The 15,671-nt window shown below is 34.6% G+C and overlaps 1 protein-coding gene and 1 pseudogene across 1 annotated transcript; both read left to right on the top strand.

Moving 5' to 3' along the window:
• Positions 1-3,426: 3,426 nt before the first annotated feature.
• On the top strand, positions 3,427-4,476 carry LOC149208917 (uncharacterized). Its single transcript, XM_089394174.1, has one exon. It carries the CDS (start codon positions 3,427-3,429, stop codon positions 4,474-4,476), a length of 1,050 nt encoding a protein of 349 aa, XP_089250300.1.
• Positions 4,477-4,712: 236 nt separating this feature from the next.
• LOC149208916 (uncharacterized) lies at positions 4,713-6,503 on the top strand (annotated as a pseudogene).
• Positions 6,504-15,671: the final 9,168 nt, after the last annotated feature.

Genomic DNA, 15,671 nt, shown 5'->3' with positions numbered 1-15,671 from the left:
ATGGAGATTCACCCATTTATTATATTTATAAATTTAGGGGAGGTTCTTAAAATTTTCCCTGGCCTTGTATGCAGAAGGACAAGAGAACCAGTGGTACATCGACAGTGGATGCTCAAAACACATGACAAGTAACGAAGAAAAACTACACTCAATAATGTAAACTTTGAAACGGGAACTGTAAACTCAAAACGGGAACTCTGGCCAAAAAATCCTGAAAAAACATCAAAAACAGTGCTAAAAATGAAAAGTGTGTATACTGGAACGATGATTTTATTTTTAAGGGGTCAATTTTGAACATGTTTTAAAAATGGCAGTGACTACAAAATTTATATGAAATTTTCGTGCAAAATATAGCTTCAAAACGAAAAAGTGATGATACTAGAACGATGATTTTTTTTTTAGGGTCAATTTTCAAACTTTTTAAAAAATGCTAGTAAAACCAAATTTTTATGTGCCAAACAAAGTTGTTTATGAGGAAAAAAACACATTAATGTTTTTGGTAGAATATCATTTTTCTTTCCTAAGTATAAATTCAACATGTTTTCAACCATTACATGCCATGGTTATTACACCTAAACATAGATGGACAAATTTACCATATCACATCAAGCACATTTTTCTGATTATCCTTATTTTAATTTTGAGCATGACAAATTCATAGGAGGCTAGGATTTCGCTAAAAAGAGGAACTGGAGTCAGATTACAGTGAATCTCCTCTAATGACCCTCGCTAAACTGATCACCCTCTCCATAAAATATGTTCACAAAAAGTTCACAAGGAATCCCAGAAGCAAGTTTCATTTGTGCTAAAGTAACTCAGTTACACCTCAAGAAATGAAGGTAGGATAACTTCATTTGCTATCAATAAATCCCAAACCTAGATGCCAGAGGATTTTCTCTCAAGAATGAAATAATTGGAAAAAACAAGCAAGTTCCCAGAAGATAACTCTAGTATCAATCACAATCCTAATAATGTATCATCAGTGAAATCATGCCCCACATGTAGGGAGAATACGATGAGCTACCTATGACCACTCGATTTACTTTGATTAGAGTATCTAAGGCCATAATAATAATCTATTTTAATTTATTTCCAAACCTTTAAAGGAAGGTCACTGTCACTGTCATCTTATGAACCACAATAATAACTTTGATGGCATTTTAAATATAGTTACATGGTATTTTGTGTTTGTCTTATTTTGTTGCAGGTGACTCATGAGGAGCACATGGATGCTAATACCACAATGGGAAACACAACCAAAATGAGCAAACTAAGTTTGGACCTCCGTTAACATAAATTACCATTGAGAAACAATTGCATTTATCAAATTCACTACGAATATCTTAACAACAACATAAAAACATCTCCCTTGGCAACAATTCTAAAAAGTCAATTAGGTCAAGAATTTACACCCAATATAAGGAGACACCCCTATTAATATGGTTATTGAGTGTGTTGCTTCCCCCACTATTATCAATTAGATGTTACCCATCCTCATATCTAAATAAAAGAAAAGGGAGAAATAAAATAAATGAAAAGCACCCCAATGGGGGAAGTAACAAGGGATATAAAAACCTTTTATGGGGCTATGAACATCTAGTTGGTAGTAAATGCTTATTATTTTATTGTGGTGATTACATTGTAGACATAGAAACTCATTAATATTGGAAGAATACTTTTATAAATCCTTGAGTCATATTTAAGGAGTCAATAATAACCCTAATGACTTCACAACACACCCTATTACCAACTATCTTATATCTGACATTGCCTTCACAACACACCCTATTACCAACTATCTTATATCCGACATTTAGTCATTAATTTGATCTTATATCTATCATTTAGTCATTAATTTGATTATTTTCTTATTATTCAGTTATATAACTATATCATATTATGTTTGATCCTAAATCAAATATTTATGAGAGTGAGGAAAATCGGTAGTAAAAGATATTTTACTTAGTTTTTTAAATTGATGACAAGATTATCCATTAATTCAATGTAAAAGATATATTACTTAGTTTTTTAAATTGACTTTCGCTTAATATTCATTCGCAGTTTCCGTAAAGAAAAACTTGGCAGAAGTACCTATAAGAAGTGGTGAATTGTGAGAAGAATATGTACAAGATCTGTGGGAGTCTTATCTTGCTGAATGGACACACTGTAAGATGTATCACACCTCATCTCTTTTCTCATTGATCGTCATTGTCAGTATTAACATGAAAACAACATACAAACAATTATATCCACAAACAATCAAATGGCCGGTCACATACTGCCATGTCATTTCCCGAATATTATTACTGTGATACCATTTCTGCCTCAACTTTATGCTTAAAAATTCCATGGCATTTCCCCAATATTATAGATATGATACCATTTCTGCCTCAATTTTAAAGACACACACTACAAAATATCCACCTCAGTGACCCTTTCCCACAGATCTTTCGCAGTGCTAGGATTTTTCCGCACAACAGCACCAAATATAAGATAAGTTAAGGACAAGGCAGCATGTAGAGTATGAAAAATATGGGATTCATAAAGTGAAGGCACTTGCTACTAAGTACCCACAGGATTATGGGAAATATCTTTTCCTCTGAAAATATCAGAAGATTGAAAGCGAGCCTCATGTCAATTCAGAAGTGATAGGTTTTATATTATTTATTTGATAGAGACTAAGGTTATAGGTGATTGGTAAATTATTATTTATGGGATAATTTATCTATTAAATATAAATATTTAAAATTTGGAAGATGGTAAATAATTTTTGTGATAATCTAGTTGGAGGATGTTTTTTAAAATTGTTTTGACTTTGTCATGAGTTTAATATTTTAGTTTGAAAATAAAAAACATGCCATAAAAGTAAAAGCATGTAGGTTACCACCATTGATAAAAATAATTGTAGATAACATATTTTCATTGTGATAAATAATAGTATGTAGAGAAGCTATAAATGGCTCATATTTCACAATTATTCACAATTATATTGTATGTACAGAAGCTGAATAGAAGCTATATATAATTATATTGTATGTACAGAAGCTGAATAGAAGCTATATATAATTATAATTGTATTGTATGAACAGACGCTGAATAGAATCTATATATAGCCCATGGTTATATTTCACAATTATATTGTATGTACGGAAGCCGAATTGAAACCATAGGAGCAGAATTATATTGTATGTACAAAAGTTATAAATGGCTCATATTTCACAATTATTCAGAATTATATTGTATGTACAGAAGCTGAATAGAAGCTATATATAATTATATTGTATGTACAGAAGCTGAATAGAAGCTATATATAGCCCATGGTTATATTTCACAATTATATTGTATGTACATGATTTTCATCGAATATAATAATAATGAGTTAATTATATTAATGAAACTTCAATTAATAATTTCGCTCCAGAGTAGATGGAGGACACCAATTTTTTGGACTTTGAAATGGAGGACTTGACGCCCCCAAGGCTCTGCACAAGGCTCCGGACCGAAAAAAAAAGTGCAATTCTCATTGGTTTGGACGAGCTTCTTCATGACCATTATCAAGAGAAGATTAAAATTGTTGAAAGAGAGTCGAAAAAAGCAAGGATGTACTCATCTGATAGCTCAGATGAGGATGATGATAAACGAGGAAAGAAGAAAGAGGAGCAATTGTCTGAGTTTGTTAGTGAGTGTGAAAGGCAGGTGCATAATATTGCTGCAACAGTTGAGGTTGCATCATGGGGTGAAAGAATATTTGGTTCTCAGAAATCCTCTCCAAAACTGGTTGTTCCAACAGTTGATGTGTGTCCCCTACAGCACAAACTTTCAGAAAACAGCGAGCTCAGATTAATGACAGGCTTGAGTGCTGAAAATGGAGAGTCTTTCATGGTAGAGCTTTTAAGAAGTGGTTGGCTTCTCAACTTGATTTTATCTCGTAGTCACTGTGATGAGTTTACTGTATGTTGGGCCTTCAATTTAATGGTACACACGTCAAATGAAAATGTGGAGATGTCTGCTTGTGATTTCTTATGCAGCATCATTCTTTCAGGAACTGAGGGTTCATCAAGCTATTGTACTCTTGATTGGGTTCCTACCTATGATCAAATTAGAGAAATTGTTCAAATATACGGATATTTGGAAGATTGTATGGGAGATGAGTGGATGCTCTCAGAAGATAAAGATGATTTTGCCTACGATGGGCCACCAGAGAATATTCGGTCTTGGGTCAAATTTGTGGTTGCTTGCTGCCGAGCAAGGAATTCGAGGACTATTTTAACAGCCTCTGAAGCAGAGAATTTGGCAGTCATGGTAACACGGTTCTTTTTAGATCGTAAACTTCTTTGTCTTTCTGGCATTTTGCAAGAATGCCTGGCATCCATTATGAATTTCTTCACAGATGAAGAATGGGTTTCCATCTCAGACATAATTGCTTTCTCTCTTTCATGCAGCCTTCCTGAGATGAACTTTAATTGCTTGAAATGAAACTTCAGTTAATAAGGGCTGCAGCTCTGGTATGCATCCATAACTTCAATTCTGAAACTTGAGGGACCCAGAGTGTTCCCCCTCAGAAGCCTTGAAAGTGATTTGAAAACTAGTTGGTACTCCAACTCCATTGCTTGTCGAATAACTGCGTGCTAGCATAATTCATTGCATTGACAAATTTATACTCTCGGCAGTCCTGTTACTCGGCTCTGGGGATGCATTTCCAGCCCGTATCAATGTCTTTTGCCGCCCTTTCATGGCTTTGCAATTGTTTGAAAGAGAAATTTAACATTAATAGTGACATTGACGCACATAGCATTTCAAAGGAGAAAGAAAAAGATATACTGGTTACACTAGCTAGGGCATGCAGACACTTGCGTGACTTGGGGGTGGTTTATGAATATGTTGTTCTCCTGATAATGAAAAACGATTTAATTAGTCACTCAGCGGGGAGAACTGTCCACACCGCTGATTTGATTTGAATGTGTAAAAAATCATTTTTATATAACTAAAATAACCTAGCAAATTTAGTAAAACCATTTGAAAAGCTTTGGGTTTTGAAATTCTGAGAATCGCCGGGTGGTGGGAATCGCCCCCATCTACTACAAATTGCCCCATCTGCTATTTTAATTATTTTGTTAACTTTATATAAACAATGCCGAATTTTGAAACACGTGGTATTGAACTCATATGCAATGTTTTAGATTCCCAAGGAAATGGGCTTTCACAAATCTGCGATGTTTTCTTATCACTAAAGAGTGCAGGTATGAAAAGATCCTTGTTGTGCTCATCGCATTATTAGCTAAAGTATTTTTGTATATGTGGGGGTTTATAGTCATATCTCTGATAATCGTTTTGGTAGACTAAGTCATCATGGGGTGAAAGAATATTTGGTTCTCAGAAATCCTCTCCAAAACTGGTTGTTCCAACAGTTGATGTGTGTCCCCTACTGCAAAAACTTTCAGAAAACAATGGTGGTGCAGTAAATTACCAGTTTGACGGCAAGGCTCCGGGTAGATTTGGCTTCAACCCCGTCAACAGCCTGCAGTTGCACCCAGTTCAGGCACACAACCGTCTTCCATTATGAACGGCTTCATCACGTCTTCTTATCGAACTGTCACAAGCAAACACGTCATCGCAAACAATAGACGAGATCCACCACATGTTGCAATATGTTCAACGCCTGGATGTTGTGTCCAGCAAAAGCGGATGCGAGAAAACAAACGGCACTGGATCACTTCCCACGACTCGATCTCTGACATCAATTTCACGATCTCAAATAATTCGGCACGTTCAGGTACAAATCCTTCATCCCGCCTCGCATTTTGAAAAAAAAAAACTCAAAACACTATAGGTGATGTCCACAGGAATAAGAAAAAGGCCCATGATCCGTTGACAACAGGCTTGAGTGCTGAAAATGGAGAGTCTTTCATGGTAGAGCTTTTAAGAAGTGTTGGCTTCTCAACTTGATTTTATCTCATAGTCACTGTGATGATTTTACTGTATGTTGGACCTTCAATTTAATGGCACACACGTCAAATGAAAATGTGGATATGTCTGCTTGTGATTTCTTATGCGGCATCATTCTTTCAGGAATTGAGGGTTCATCAAGCTTTTGTACTCTTGATTGGGTTCCTACCTATGATCAAATTAAAGAAACTGTTCAAATATATGGATATTTGGAAGATTGTATGGGAGATGAGCGGATGCTCTCACAAGATAAAGATGATTTTTCCTACGATGGGCCGCCAGAGAATATTCGGTCTTGGGTCAAATTTGTGGCTGCTTGCTGCCGGGCAAGGAAGTCGAGGTCTATTTTAACAGCCTCTGAAGCAGAGAATTTGGCAGTCATGGTAACACGGTTCTTTTTAGATCGTAAACTTCTTTGTCTTTCTGGAATTTTGCAAGAATGCCTGGCATCCATTGTGAATTTCTTCACAGATGAAGAATGGGTTTCCATCTCAGACATAATTGCTTTCTCTCTTTCATGCAGCCTTCCTGAGATGAACTTTAATTGCTTGAAATGAAACTTCAATTAATAAGGGCTGCAGCTCTGGTATGCATCCATAACTTCAATTCTGAAAATTGAGGGACCCAGAGTGTTCCCCCTCAGAAGCCTTGAAATTGATTTGAAAACCAGTTGGTACTCCAACTCTATTGCTTGTCGAATAACTGCGTGCCAGCATAATTCGTTGCATTGACAAATTTATACTCTCGGCAGTCCTGTTACTCGGCTTTGGGGACGCATTTCCAGGTTACACTGGCTAGGGCATGCAGACACTTGCGTGACCTGGGGGTGGTTTATGAATATGTTGTTCTCCTGATAATGAAAAATGATTTTATTAGTCACTTAGCTGGAAGAACTGTCCACACCACTGATTTGATTTGACCGTGTAAAAAACCATTTTTATATAACTAAAATAACCTAGAAAATTCAGTAAAACCATTTGAAAAGCTTTGGGTTTTGAAATTCTGAGAATCGCTGGGTGGTGGGTTGATTCTCAAAATCGACCACCACCTGGCAATTCGCAGAATCGCCCCCATCTGGTACGAATTGCCCCATTTGCTATTTTAATTATTTTGTTAACTTTATAAAAACAATGTCGAATTTTGAAACACATGGTATTGAACTCATATGTAATGTTTTAGATTCCCAAGGAAATGGGCTTTCACAAATCTGCGATGTTTTCTTATCACTAAAGAGTGCAGGTATGAAAAGATCCTTGTTGTGCTCACCGCTTTATTAGCTAAAGTATTTTTGTATATGTGGGGGTTTATAGTCATATCTCTAGTAATCGTTTTGGTAGACTAAGTCATCGAAAAATTCCCATGGAACAACAGTCCAACCCTTTGAAGGGGGTGTTCTCCATTTAAATTTATTAAAATGTCAAACTTCCACACAATATCGCAATTTTAAGTCATATTCAATTTTCTAAAATAAATTAAAAAACTATAACATATCATTATAGTTAAATAAAATTTAATAAAAACAAATATAATTACCAAAATTGAAAAGAAAAATCTTCATTTCATTGAAACACCCTGAAATCATCTTATGATATCATGGAATCCATCATATTTTGAATGGTAACCTGAGAGAGGGAAATTGTAATTTGAAAATCATGCTCCTAATATCACTTTGTTTTAAATCTAAAAAAATACCAGTATATATGACACAAATGTGTAATCAATCACATTATCTTCACCATAAATATTTGGCTAAGATGTCAATAAAATTCCTTCTTAATAATGTATTTAATCTTATTTTGTATTGACAAATTCAAAGCTTTTCAAATGGTTTTACTGAATTTGCTAGGTTATTTTAGTTATATAAAAATGATTTTTTACACGGTCAAATCAAATCAGCGGTGTGGACAATTCTCCCAGCTGAGTGACTAATAAAATTGGTATAAAATGTTTTAAAGTGATTTCATGTTTGTGAAAATATTGAATTTTGATAAAAATGAATGTTGAGTAGAATGATAAATACATTTTATTTTATAAAAGTGGCATGGGCGTTGAGGAGGTGACATAAGGTTTATAATATGTTTATTGATTTTGGCATCATCATGAATAATAAGGTAGAAGTGCTTGTGGTTTTATAGGACCTTCTTGTGCCCAAACAAAAAGGAGTTTGTAAAGTCACAAGTTTTGACAATTCTATTAAGCTTAGAATTATAACCTATCCAAATCTCTTATTCATGATGCATAGATTAGGCATCTATGCCAGGTTTGCAAGCAGTTATAAAAATCTGCAATATGTTTAGTATTTATGACTTTTCTTTTTCACCCATGGATCTGCCACATCTATTTGTTTTCTTCCCATCTTGTTTTTCATTGGGTATGACGCAATATTTTCCAATCATTGTGTATGACACAATATTTGCCAATCTTCCATTGTCAGATATTTTTTGATGCTAAATAATATTGGCAAGCTAAAAAGAGTGGTTATTGGTGTGTATTGTGAAAGAAAAAGAGACAATCTAACACGGTTTACCTCTTCTCCATGTTCTAGATGAACACATAGGTTTCTTTCTCTTTTCCAAAATAATGAACTCCGAATAAGATAGAAATGTAGGTGTCTTTTTCTTTTGCTAAAATAATTAACGTATGATGAGATAGAAATAAATAAAGAATTATGAATTGGGATCACAAATTTCAAGATTTGAGTATACTCAAATGTTCATTTTTACATTCTCTTGTATGTTTGTTTTGATTAGGTCTATTGAATCAAATTGGTTTTCAATAGGTTTGCTTTGAGTACGTGAGGTTTCTAGTGTCTTATTAATTCAAGTGGAAGAGATCTTTCTTACATATCATTAGATTATGAAGTGACATTGGACATAATTAAGCTTTGGGCCATACCCTTTTAGAAACAACAACCCAAACTAAATGATTAGTTATTACACCTTTTTATTTAGTTGATCTAAACTAGAAGATTACAAAAAAAATTCCTTTCATTGCTCCTCATAAACCAAGATAGATTGATTCATCCCTCCTTTTTAATGTACAAAGAGGAGTGTTTGATTTTTACTCAAAAAGATGGGGTGTTGATGTATCTATATATGGATGCTCAGGTTTTTATATTAAAAATTTTCTCCAGTGCTTGATTTGTAGTCAAAGAGATGTGGTGATAATGTATCTAGATATGGGTGTTGAGTTTTTTATATTGAAATTTTCTCTTTGTTTCAATTAGAATTAGAAGGGTTTTTTCTTTTTGTTTTCCTCATAATAAACTATTGTTCTCAATTGAAATTGGATCATTTGTATTAATGTTTCTTTTCAATGTAAGTTTGAGGTGCAAGTTACTTATTTTATTTTTAGACTATGATATTTAACACATAGTGACCTATGCTTAATAAACTAAAATTAGGAAGGTTTAATAACTTGCTTAGTTTTTTTTTATGGTTTTGGTGTAGCTTGTTTGTAGAGAGACTAGATATTTGTCCACTAGGCAATAACATTCTCTTGCATCTTTGAAATCTTATTTATTGGTTCTATGTGCTTGCATTAACATCTTTTCATAAATGGTATTTGAAATAGTTATTCAAGAAAAATTTTAAACATTTCAGCCTTTCATTCAACAAAGAATTATGCTTTTCAATTTCTTCCAGATGCAATGCAAGAAATTGGGTTGAAGAAAGGGGACTTTAGTGAATCACGTGTGGCAAAAAATGTAAAGGAACCCCGCCCACCATTAAATGGAATGTTTGGAAAGACATAAATTAGGAGATTCGCAGACATCAAAGATCCATTAAAAGAGGAAAATGAGCAAAAGGAAGCAGAAAATATTGTGGAAGAAGACAATGATGAAACCCTAGAGGACGAAGAGTTTGGATTACGTGACATTGTTGATTAAATTTAAGTTATGCTTGGAAATAAAGCTTTGCAATGTTTTGACTTTGACATTTTATGAAAAGAATAAACACTCAATTAAGGTTGTTATGCGTTCAATATTTCTAAGATGTGATTTTCGCATTAATTTTTAAGTTAATCATTATTTTTTGAAAAAAAAGTTATTATTATTATTTTTTTAACATGAAATTCATAAAAAAAACTATTATTTAACCATTTTTAGTTAAAATTTTCGTGTAAAAATTGTGATTTTGACATGTCAATTCTACCAAAAAATTATCAAAACGTGTAGTTTTTTAGCTATATTTATGTTAAAAATGGTTATTTTTATGTTCATTGTTAAAAAATATTGTTTTTTAGAAACAATTATTTCATGTGGATTGAAAAATTAATTAAGGATGTATAAATATGTAGAATATCGAAAATTCTAAATATCGACCTCCTAATTTAAAAATGCAAAACAATAAAAACCTCATTAAAAAAAAAGTTAAAATTAAAACAAAAAACAAGAAAACGTGAAGAAAACGACCACTTCAAAAATGATCAAATTTACAAAATAATTATTTACATTTTATACATTAGAAAATTTAAAGCCAAAAAACAGGTCTTTTAAAAAAAGGGGGTGATGCAGAATACTCACTTTTTTAAATCAACATGACAATCACTACCATTCTAAAACGATTCTAAAACGTAATGTACATAAAAAAAATTAAAGTGCCAAAAACTATGATCTAAAAAAAACATGTTCGTTCTGCATCACCCCTTTTCAAAATCAGGTCACTTTTTTGCTATTTCTATGAAATGGGTAACATTATCAGTTCCCGTTTCAAAGTTTACATTGTTACTCATATAATGCCTTAGAAAAGGAAAAGAGTGTCTCATTGGAAATGACACTCTTGCTGTCATAAAAGGTAAAGTCTCTGTTTTCTTGAAAGAAAAAGTTAAAGCCGGGAATGTTATGTATTTTGATGGCTTAAAGCATAACTTGTTGAGTGTGAGTCAAATGTGTGATCAAGGAAATGAAGTAGTGTTTCGATCAAATGGATGTGTTGTTCGTGAGCTTGATACAAGAGAAACCGTGATTTAAGGTACAAGAACTCCAAACAACCTATACATACTCAAGGGAGGACAACAACAATGCTATCTAAGCAAAAATGATGAAAACTAGCTATGGCACAGAAGTTTGGGACATCTAAGCTTTTCTCAAATAAGAAAAGCATGCAGATTCTAGGTTGTTCGTGATATTCTAGATATCAACATTCCTGAAAATACTATATGCAAATCATGTCAATTCAGTAATCAAACCAAATCTCAATTCATCAAAAAGTAAGGGTCAGCTAGTAAGCCTCTTGAATTGTTCATACTAATTTATGTGGACCATCAAGGAAAAAGTCACCTCGTGGAGAAGAATACTTTATATTGTTCATTGATGATTTTTCTAGAATGTGTTGGACAGGTCTTATAAAGCATAAAGATGAAGCATTTGAAAAGTTCAAAGCCTTCAAAGCCTTGGTTGAAAATGAATCTGATCGCAAAATCAAATGCCTTAGATCTGATCGAGGAGGGGAATTTACCTCGAATGAATTCTTTGACTTTTGTGAACAACATGGAATAAAAAAGCAGTTCTCCACCGCAAGGACTCCTCAGCAAAATGGAGTGGCAGAAAGGATGAATAGAACTCTTCAACAAATGGCTCGTGCTATTCTAGATGAATCTGGAACTCCTGCAACCTTCTGGGGTGAAGTTGCATTCACCGTCGTCACTATTCTCAACCAAGCAAATGTTCGGGTAAACAACACTCAAACTCCACATGAACTTTGGTATGGTAAGACTCCTCCAGTAAAATACTTCAAAGTTTTTGGAAGCAAATGTTACATCAAAAGGACTGATGAAAAACTTGGTAAGTTTGAACCCAGAGTAGATGAAGGTATTCTTCTTGGCTACTCTTCCCAAAGTAAAGGATATAAATGTTATAATAAAAGACTTGGGAAAATTATTGAAAGTATTGATGTTGTAGTTGATGAAGCATGCAAAAATCCAAAATAGATAAAAACCGAAGATTATGACAATGAAGAAGATGAGGATCATTTTCCCACATCAAATCACACTGATTCTGAAGAAGAAAACAATGAAGCACCAGAAGAAGAGATAATGATAGAAGAAAAGACTCCATCTAGGTATGTTCAGAAAAATCATCCAGAAACTCAAATTTTAGGGGAAAAAGGGGCAGGTGTGCAAACAAGAAGAACTATTGCCGAAGCCTCAAGCTATCTAGCATTACTATCTTCCACTGAACCTCAAACCATAAATGAAGCATGCAGAGATGAATGTTGGGTCAAGGCCATGAATGAAGAACTTGAGCAAATTGAAAAGAATAATACTTGGGAATTAGTTCCTAGACCTCATAGGAACCAAATGGATATTAAAAAACAAGCTAAATGAAAATGGAGAAGTTATTAGAAACAAGGCTAGACTTGTTTGCAAAGGATATGCTCAACAAGAAGGTATAGATTTTGAAGAAACTTTTGCACCTGTTGCTAGACTTGAAGCCATAAGAATGTTTCTTTCTCTTTCTAGTTTTCAGAAATTCGAAGTATACCAAATGGATGTAAAATCTACCTTTCTTAATGGAGACTTAGAGGAAGAAGTCTATATTGAACAACCAAAAGGATTCATTCTTGGAAATGATGCAAAACTTGTATTCAAACTCAGAAAGGCTCTCTATAGTTTAAAACAGGCTCCAAGGGCCTGGTATTACCGTGTTGACAAATATCTCCACCAACATGGTTTTTTAAAGGGGTCAGCAGATAGCAATCTATATACAAAGATAGACACTGATAAATTGCTAATAATTGTTGTGTATGTTGATGATATCATTTTTGGTAGCAATGAAGAATCCATGAGTCAGAATTTTGCGTCAGTAATGCAGCAAGAATTTGAAATGTCCTTGCTTGGTGAGCTTACCTATTTTCTTGTTCTACAAGTTCAACAAAATAAAGATGGTATTTTTCTCTCACAAACCAAATATCTCAAATAGGTCCTAAAAAAGTACGGCATGGAAGATTCTAAACCATTATGTACCCCAATGGTAACAAGATGCAGTCTTAGCTCAAATGATGAATTAGTAGCAATACGTCAACCAACTTACAGATCCATGATTGGCAGTCTGCTTTATCTAACGGGTACCCAACCGAACATCTTGCATGCAGTGGGAATAGTTGGAAGATTCCAAGCAAATCCTAAGGAAACACACCTTCAGGAAGTCAAAAGGATTTTCAAATATCTTCAAGGAACACAGAACTTTGGTTTATGGTATCCTAGAGATACCGATATTACACTTCATGCATATACAGATGCAGATTGGGCAGGAAGGGTTGATGACAGAAAAAGCACTAGTGGTGGTGCATTCTATATGGGTTCTAGGTTAGTGTCTTAGTTAAGCAAGAAACAAAGTTCAATTGCATTATCTACAGCTGAAGCAGAATACATGGCTACTGCATCTTGTTGCACACAACTACTTTGGATGATGCAAACCTTGCAAGACATTCAGATCACATGTACTCCACCTATCTCCATTCTATGTGATAATACAAGTGCCATCAGTATTTCAAAGAATCCAGTCATGCACTCCAAGACCAAGCACATACCCATCAAATATCATTTTCTACATGAAAAAGTGCTTGAACAAAAGGTCAAACTGGAGTATGTTCCCTCCAAAGAACAAGTTGTTGATATATTCACTAAACCACTACCTAGAGAGACATTTGAATATCCCAGACAAAAGTTGGGAGTAGTTGTTGCATCATCCTGCTGTTAAATCCTATTTTCTTCAAAGAAATGTGGCTATACACGAGTTTCATAAAGCGTAGTCGTGTACATACGTGGGTTTCTGTGGGCACAATCGCGTATCTATTGGTTTGAAGGAAAGCAGTGGGCCAAACTTAGAAAAAAAGGGGTCTACTATGGTTCTGTCAATTATTTGCTCTGTTTGATGATGGTTTCACTCTGTTGATAACATGTAGAAATATATTTTTCCTCATAAAGTTGTTGTTAACTTGATGAATATCTTATTGATGACGATTCTTTGATATCTCTTACTGACATATGAAATGATCAGATCTGACAGGTGGAACAGGTTCAGGGGGAGAACATGGTTGATGATAGTTTGGGAACTAATGATGGACATATACTGGTCTGGATGCTGATTGACAGATGTTACTGATGGTACAGATCATATGATAGTTGCTAATGACTATCATGGTCTTGTTTAAAAAAATTTGGTCTCTGTTTGTAAAGGTCATGAAAAGACCTAATTTGTAACCCCACTATGCATGGGATGGATGATGTAATTTTTCTTGTTTTTTTTTATATATCCCCACTTGGTTGGGTGGATGAGTCAAATTTGGTATATCCCCACTTGGTTGGGAGACAGATGTATGTATGAGTCTTTAGTGATAGGAAGGTCATTTGTGATGTATGTATAGAGTCATGTTCTTCTTTTAGAACACCTTTTTGTAGACCTTGCTTATGCTCAGGGGGAGCATGGACTCGATCATGGGAGCTCAATTAGCGCACTTCAGCATATCAGATAATTCAGCATGCATGCAGGGGGAGCATGACCCTTTGCCCTTGATTTCAAAGGGGGAGAGTGACTTGGTGTGGTTGTTGTTGCCATCAAGTCCAAAGGGGGAGATTGTTGGCATTATGATGTATGTGTTGTACTTGATGGCAACCCTCTTGTAGCAGAACAACTCACTTGTATATGGTAACTAGATGAATCTACAGAAGAGATATCAGATGTGAAAGAATGCAATGCAGGGCAGCTTCAAGGAATCAAAGTATAGTAGGCAAGCAACAAATAATTACAGATCAGTCTTCACAGAATGAAGAAAGAGAGGTATACGCAGGTTCACCATTGACCAAGCCGCATATACACGCAGGTTAACAGAACAAAATGAGCGTATAACGTACACACGCACTTTCACAGAAAGAAAAGCACGTATACCTTGGAAAACTAAGTTTTGGTCCGAAGTATTTGGTCCATGGTATTTTGATCCATGGTATTGGTCCATGGTATTTGGTTCGAGGTATTGAACCTAGGTATTTGATCCAAGGTATTGGTCCTAAGTGGTTTTGGTCCATGGTATTGAGAAAGGCCTAAAACTATAAAAGGAGGAGAATATCATTAGGCCAAGGTACACAAGCATTGAATATCTGATGAAGTGTGAGATCTAGTATGTAGGTTATTGGGTTATGGTGCATTGCTGAATCTAAACCAAGGATGAACCTTAGCGGTTGATGGAGGATAAGATCTAATGATGGATCGGGATCTTAAGGCATAAAATGAACTATCATTATGTGTTTTTGCTCATGAATATTCTAGATTTGAATACTGATGCATATATTATTCTGTAAATGATATGATTTGGGTACAACTGAAGTCTGGTATAGCTGCAGAATTATGAATTAATATTTGCATATCTATATGCCGGTTGGCTTTGAGGAAAGTGAGTATACATGTAGGTTCGGCACGTGAAAGTAGCATATACCTTATAAAATATGTTTTAGTTGTTGTTGCAGAGTTCTGGGTTTTGGTTACTGTATTCTGGTGACAGTATTCTGAATGATCAGATTGATGGGTTGTCAAAGTGATTGATTGATTAGGTTGTGGTTGGTTCAAAAGGTGATTGGTTGATGCAGATATATTTGATGATTGAATTACACTTATGATGTTGTTGATGGATATAGTCTAAAAATTTATGAAACATGGTCCCTAGAAGAAAAAGAGAAGGTCGTAGCCTTCTGTAGGTCAGCACCTACATACTAAGAAAACATAACGG

This window comes from Pinus tabuliformis, chromosome 1_2 (assembly GCF_031772625.1).
Source record: "Pinus tabuliformis cultivar Carrire ecotype Pingquan chromosome 1_2, CPIR1, whole genome shotgun sequence".
Lineage (NCBI taxonomy): Eukaryota > Viridiplantae > Streptophyta > Pinopsida > Pinales > Pinaceae > Pinus > Pinus tabuliformis.
Note: the sequence above shows the minus strand (reverse complement) of the source record. Positions and strands in the feature narration are given on the sequence as shown.

Coding starts and splice junctions, on each gene's coding strand:
- LOC149208917 (XM_089394174.1), top strand. CDS start 3,427: ATGGAGGACACCAATTTTTTGGACTTTGAAATGGAGGACTTGACGCCC.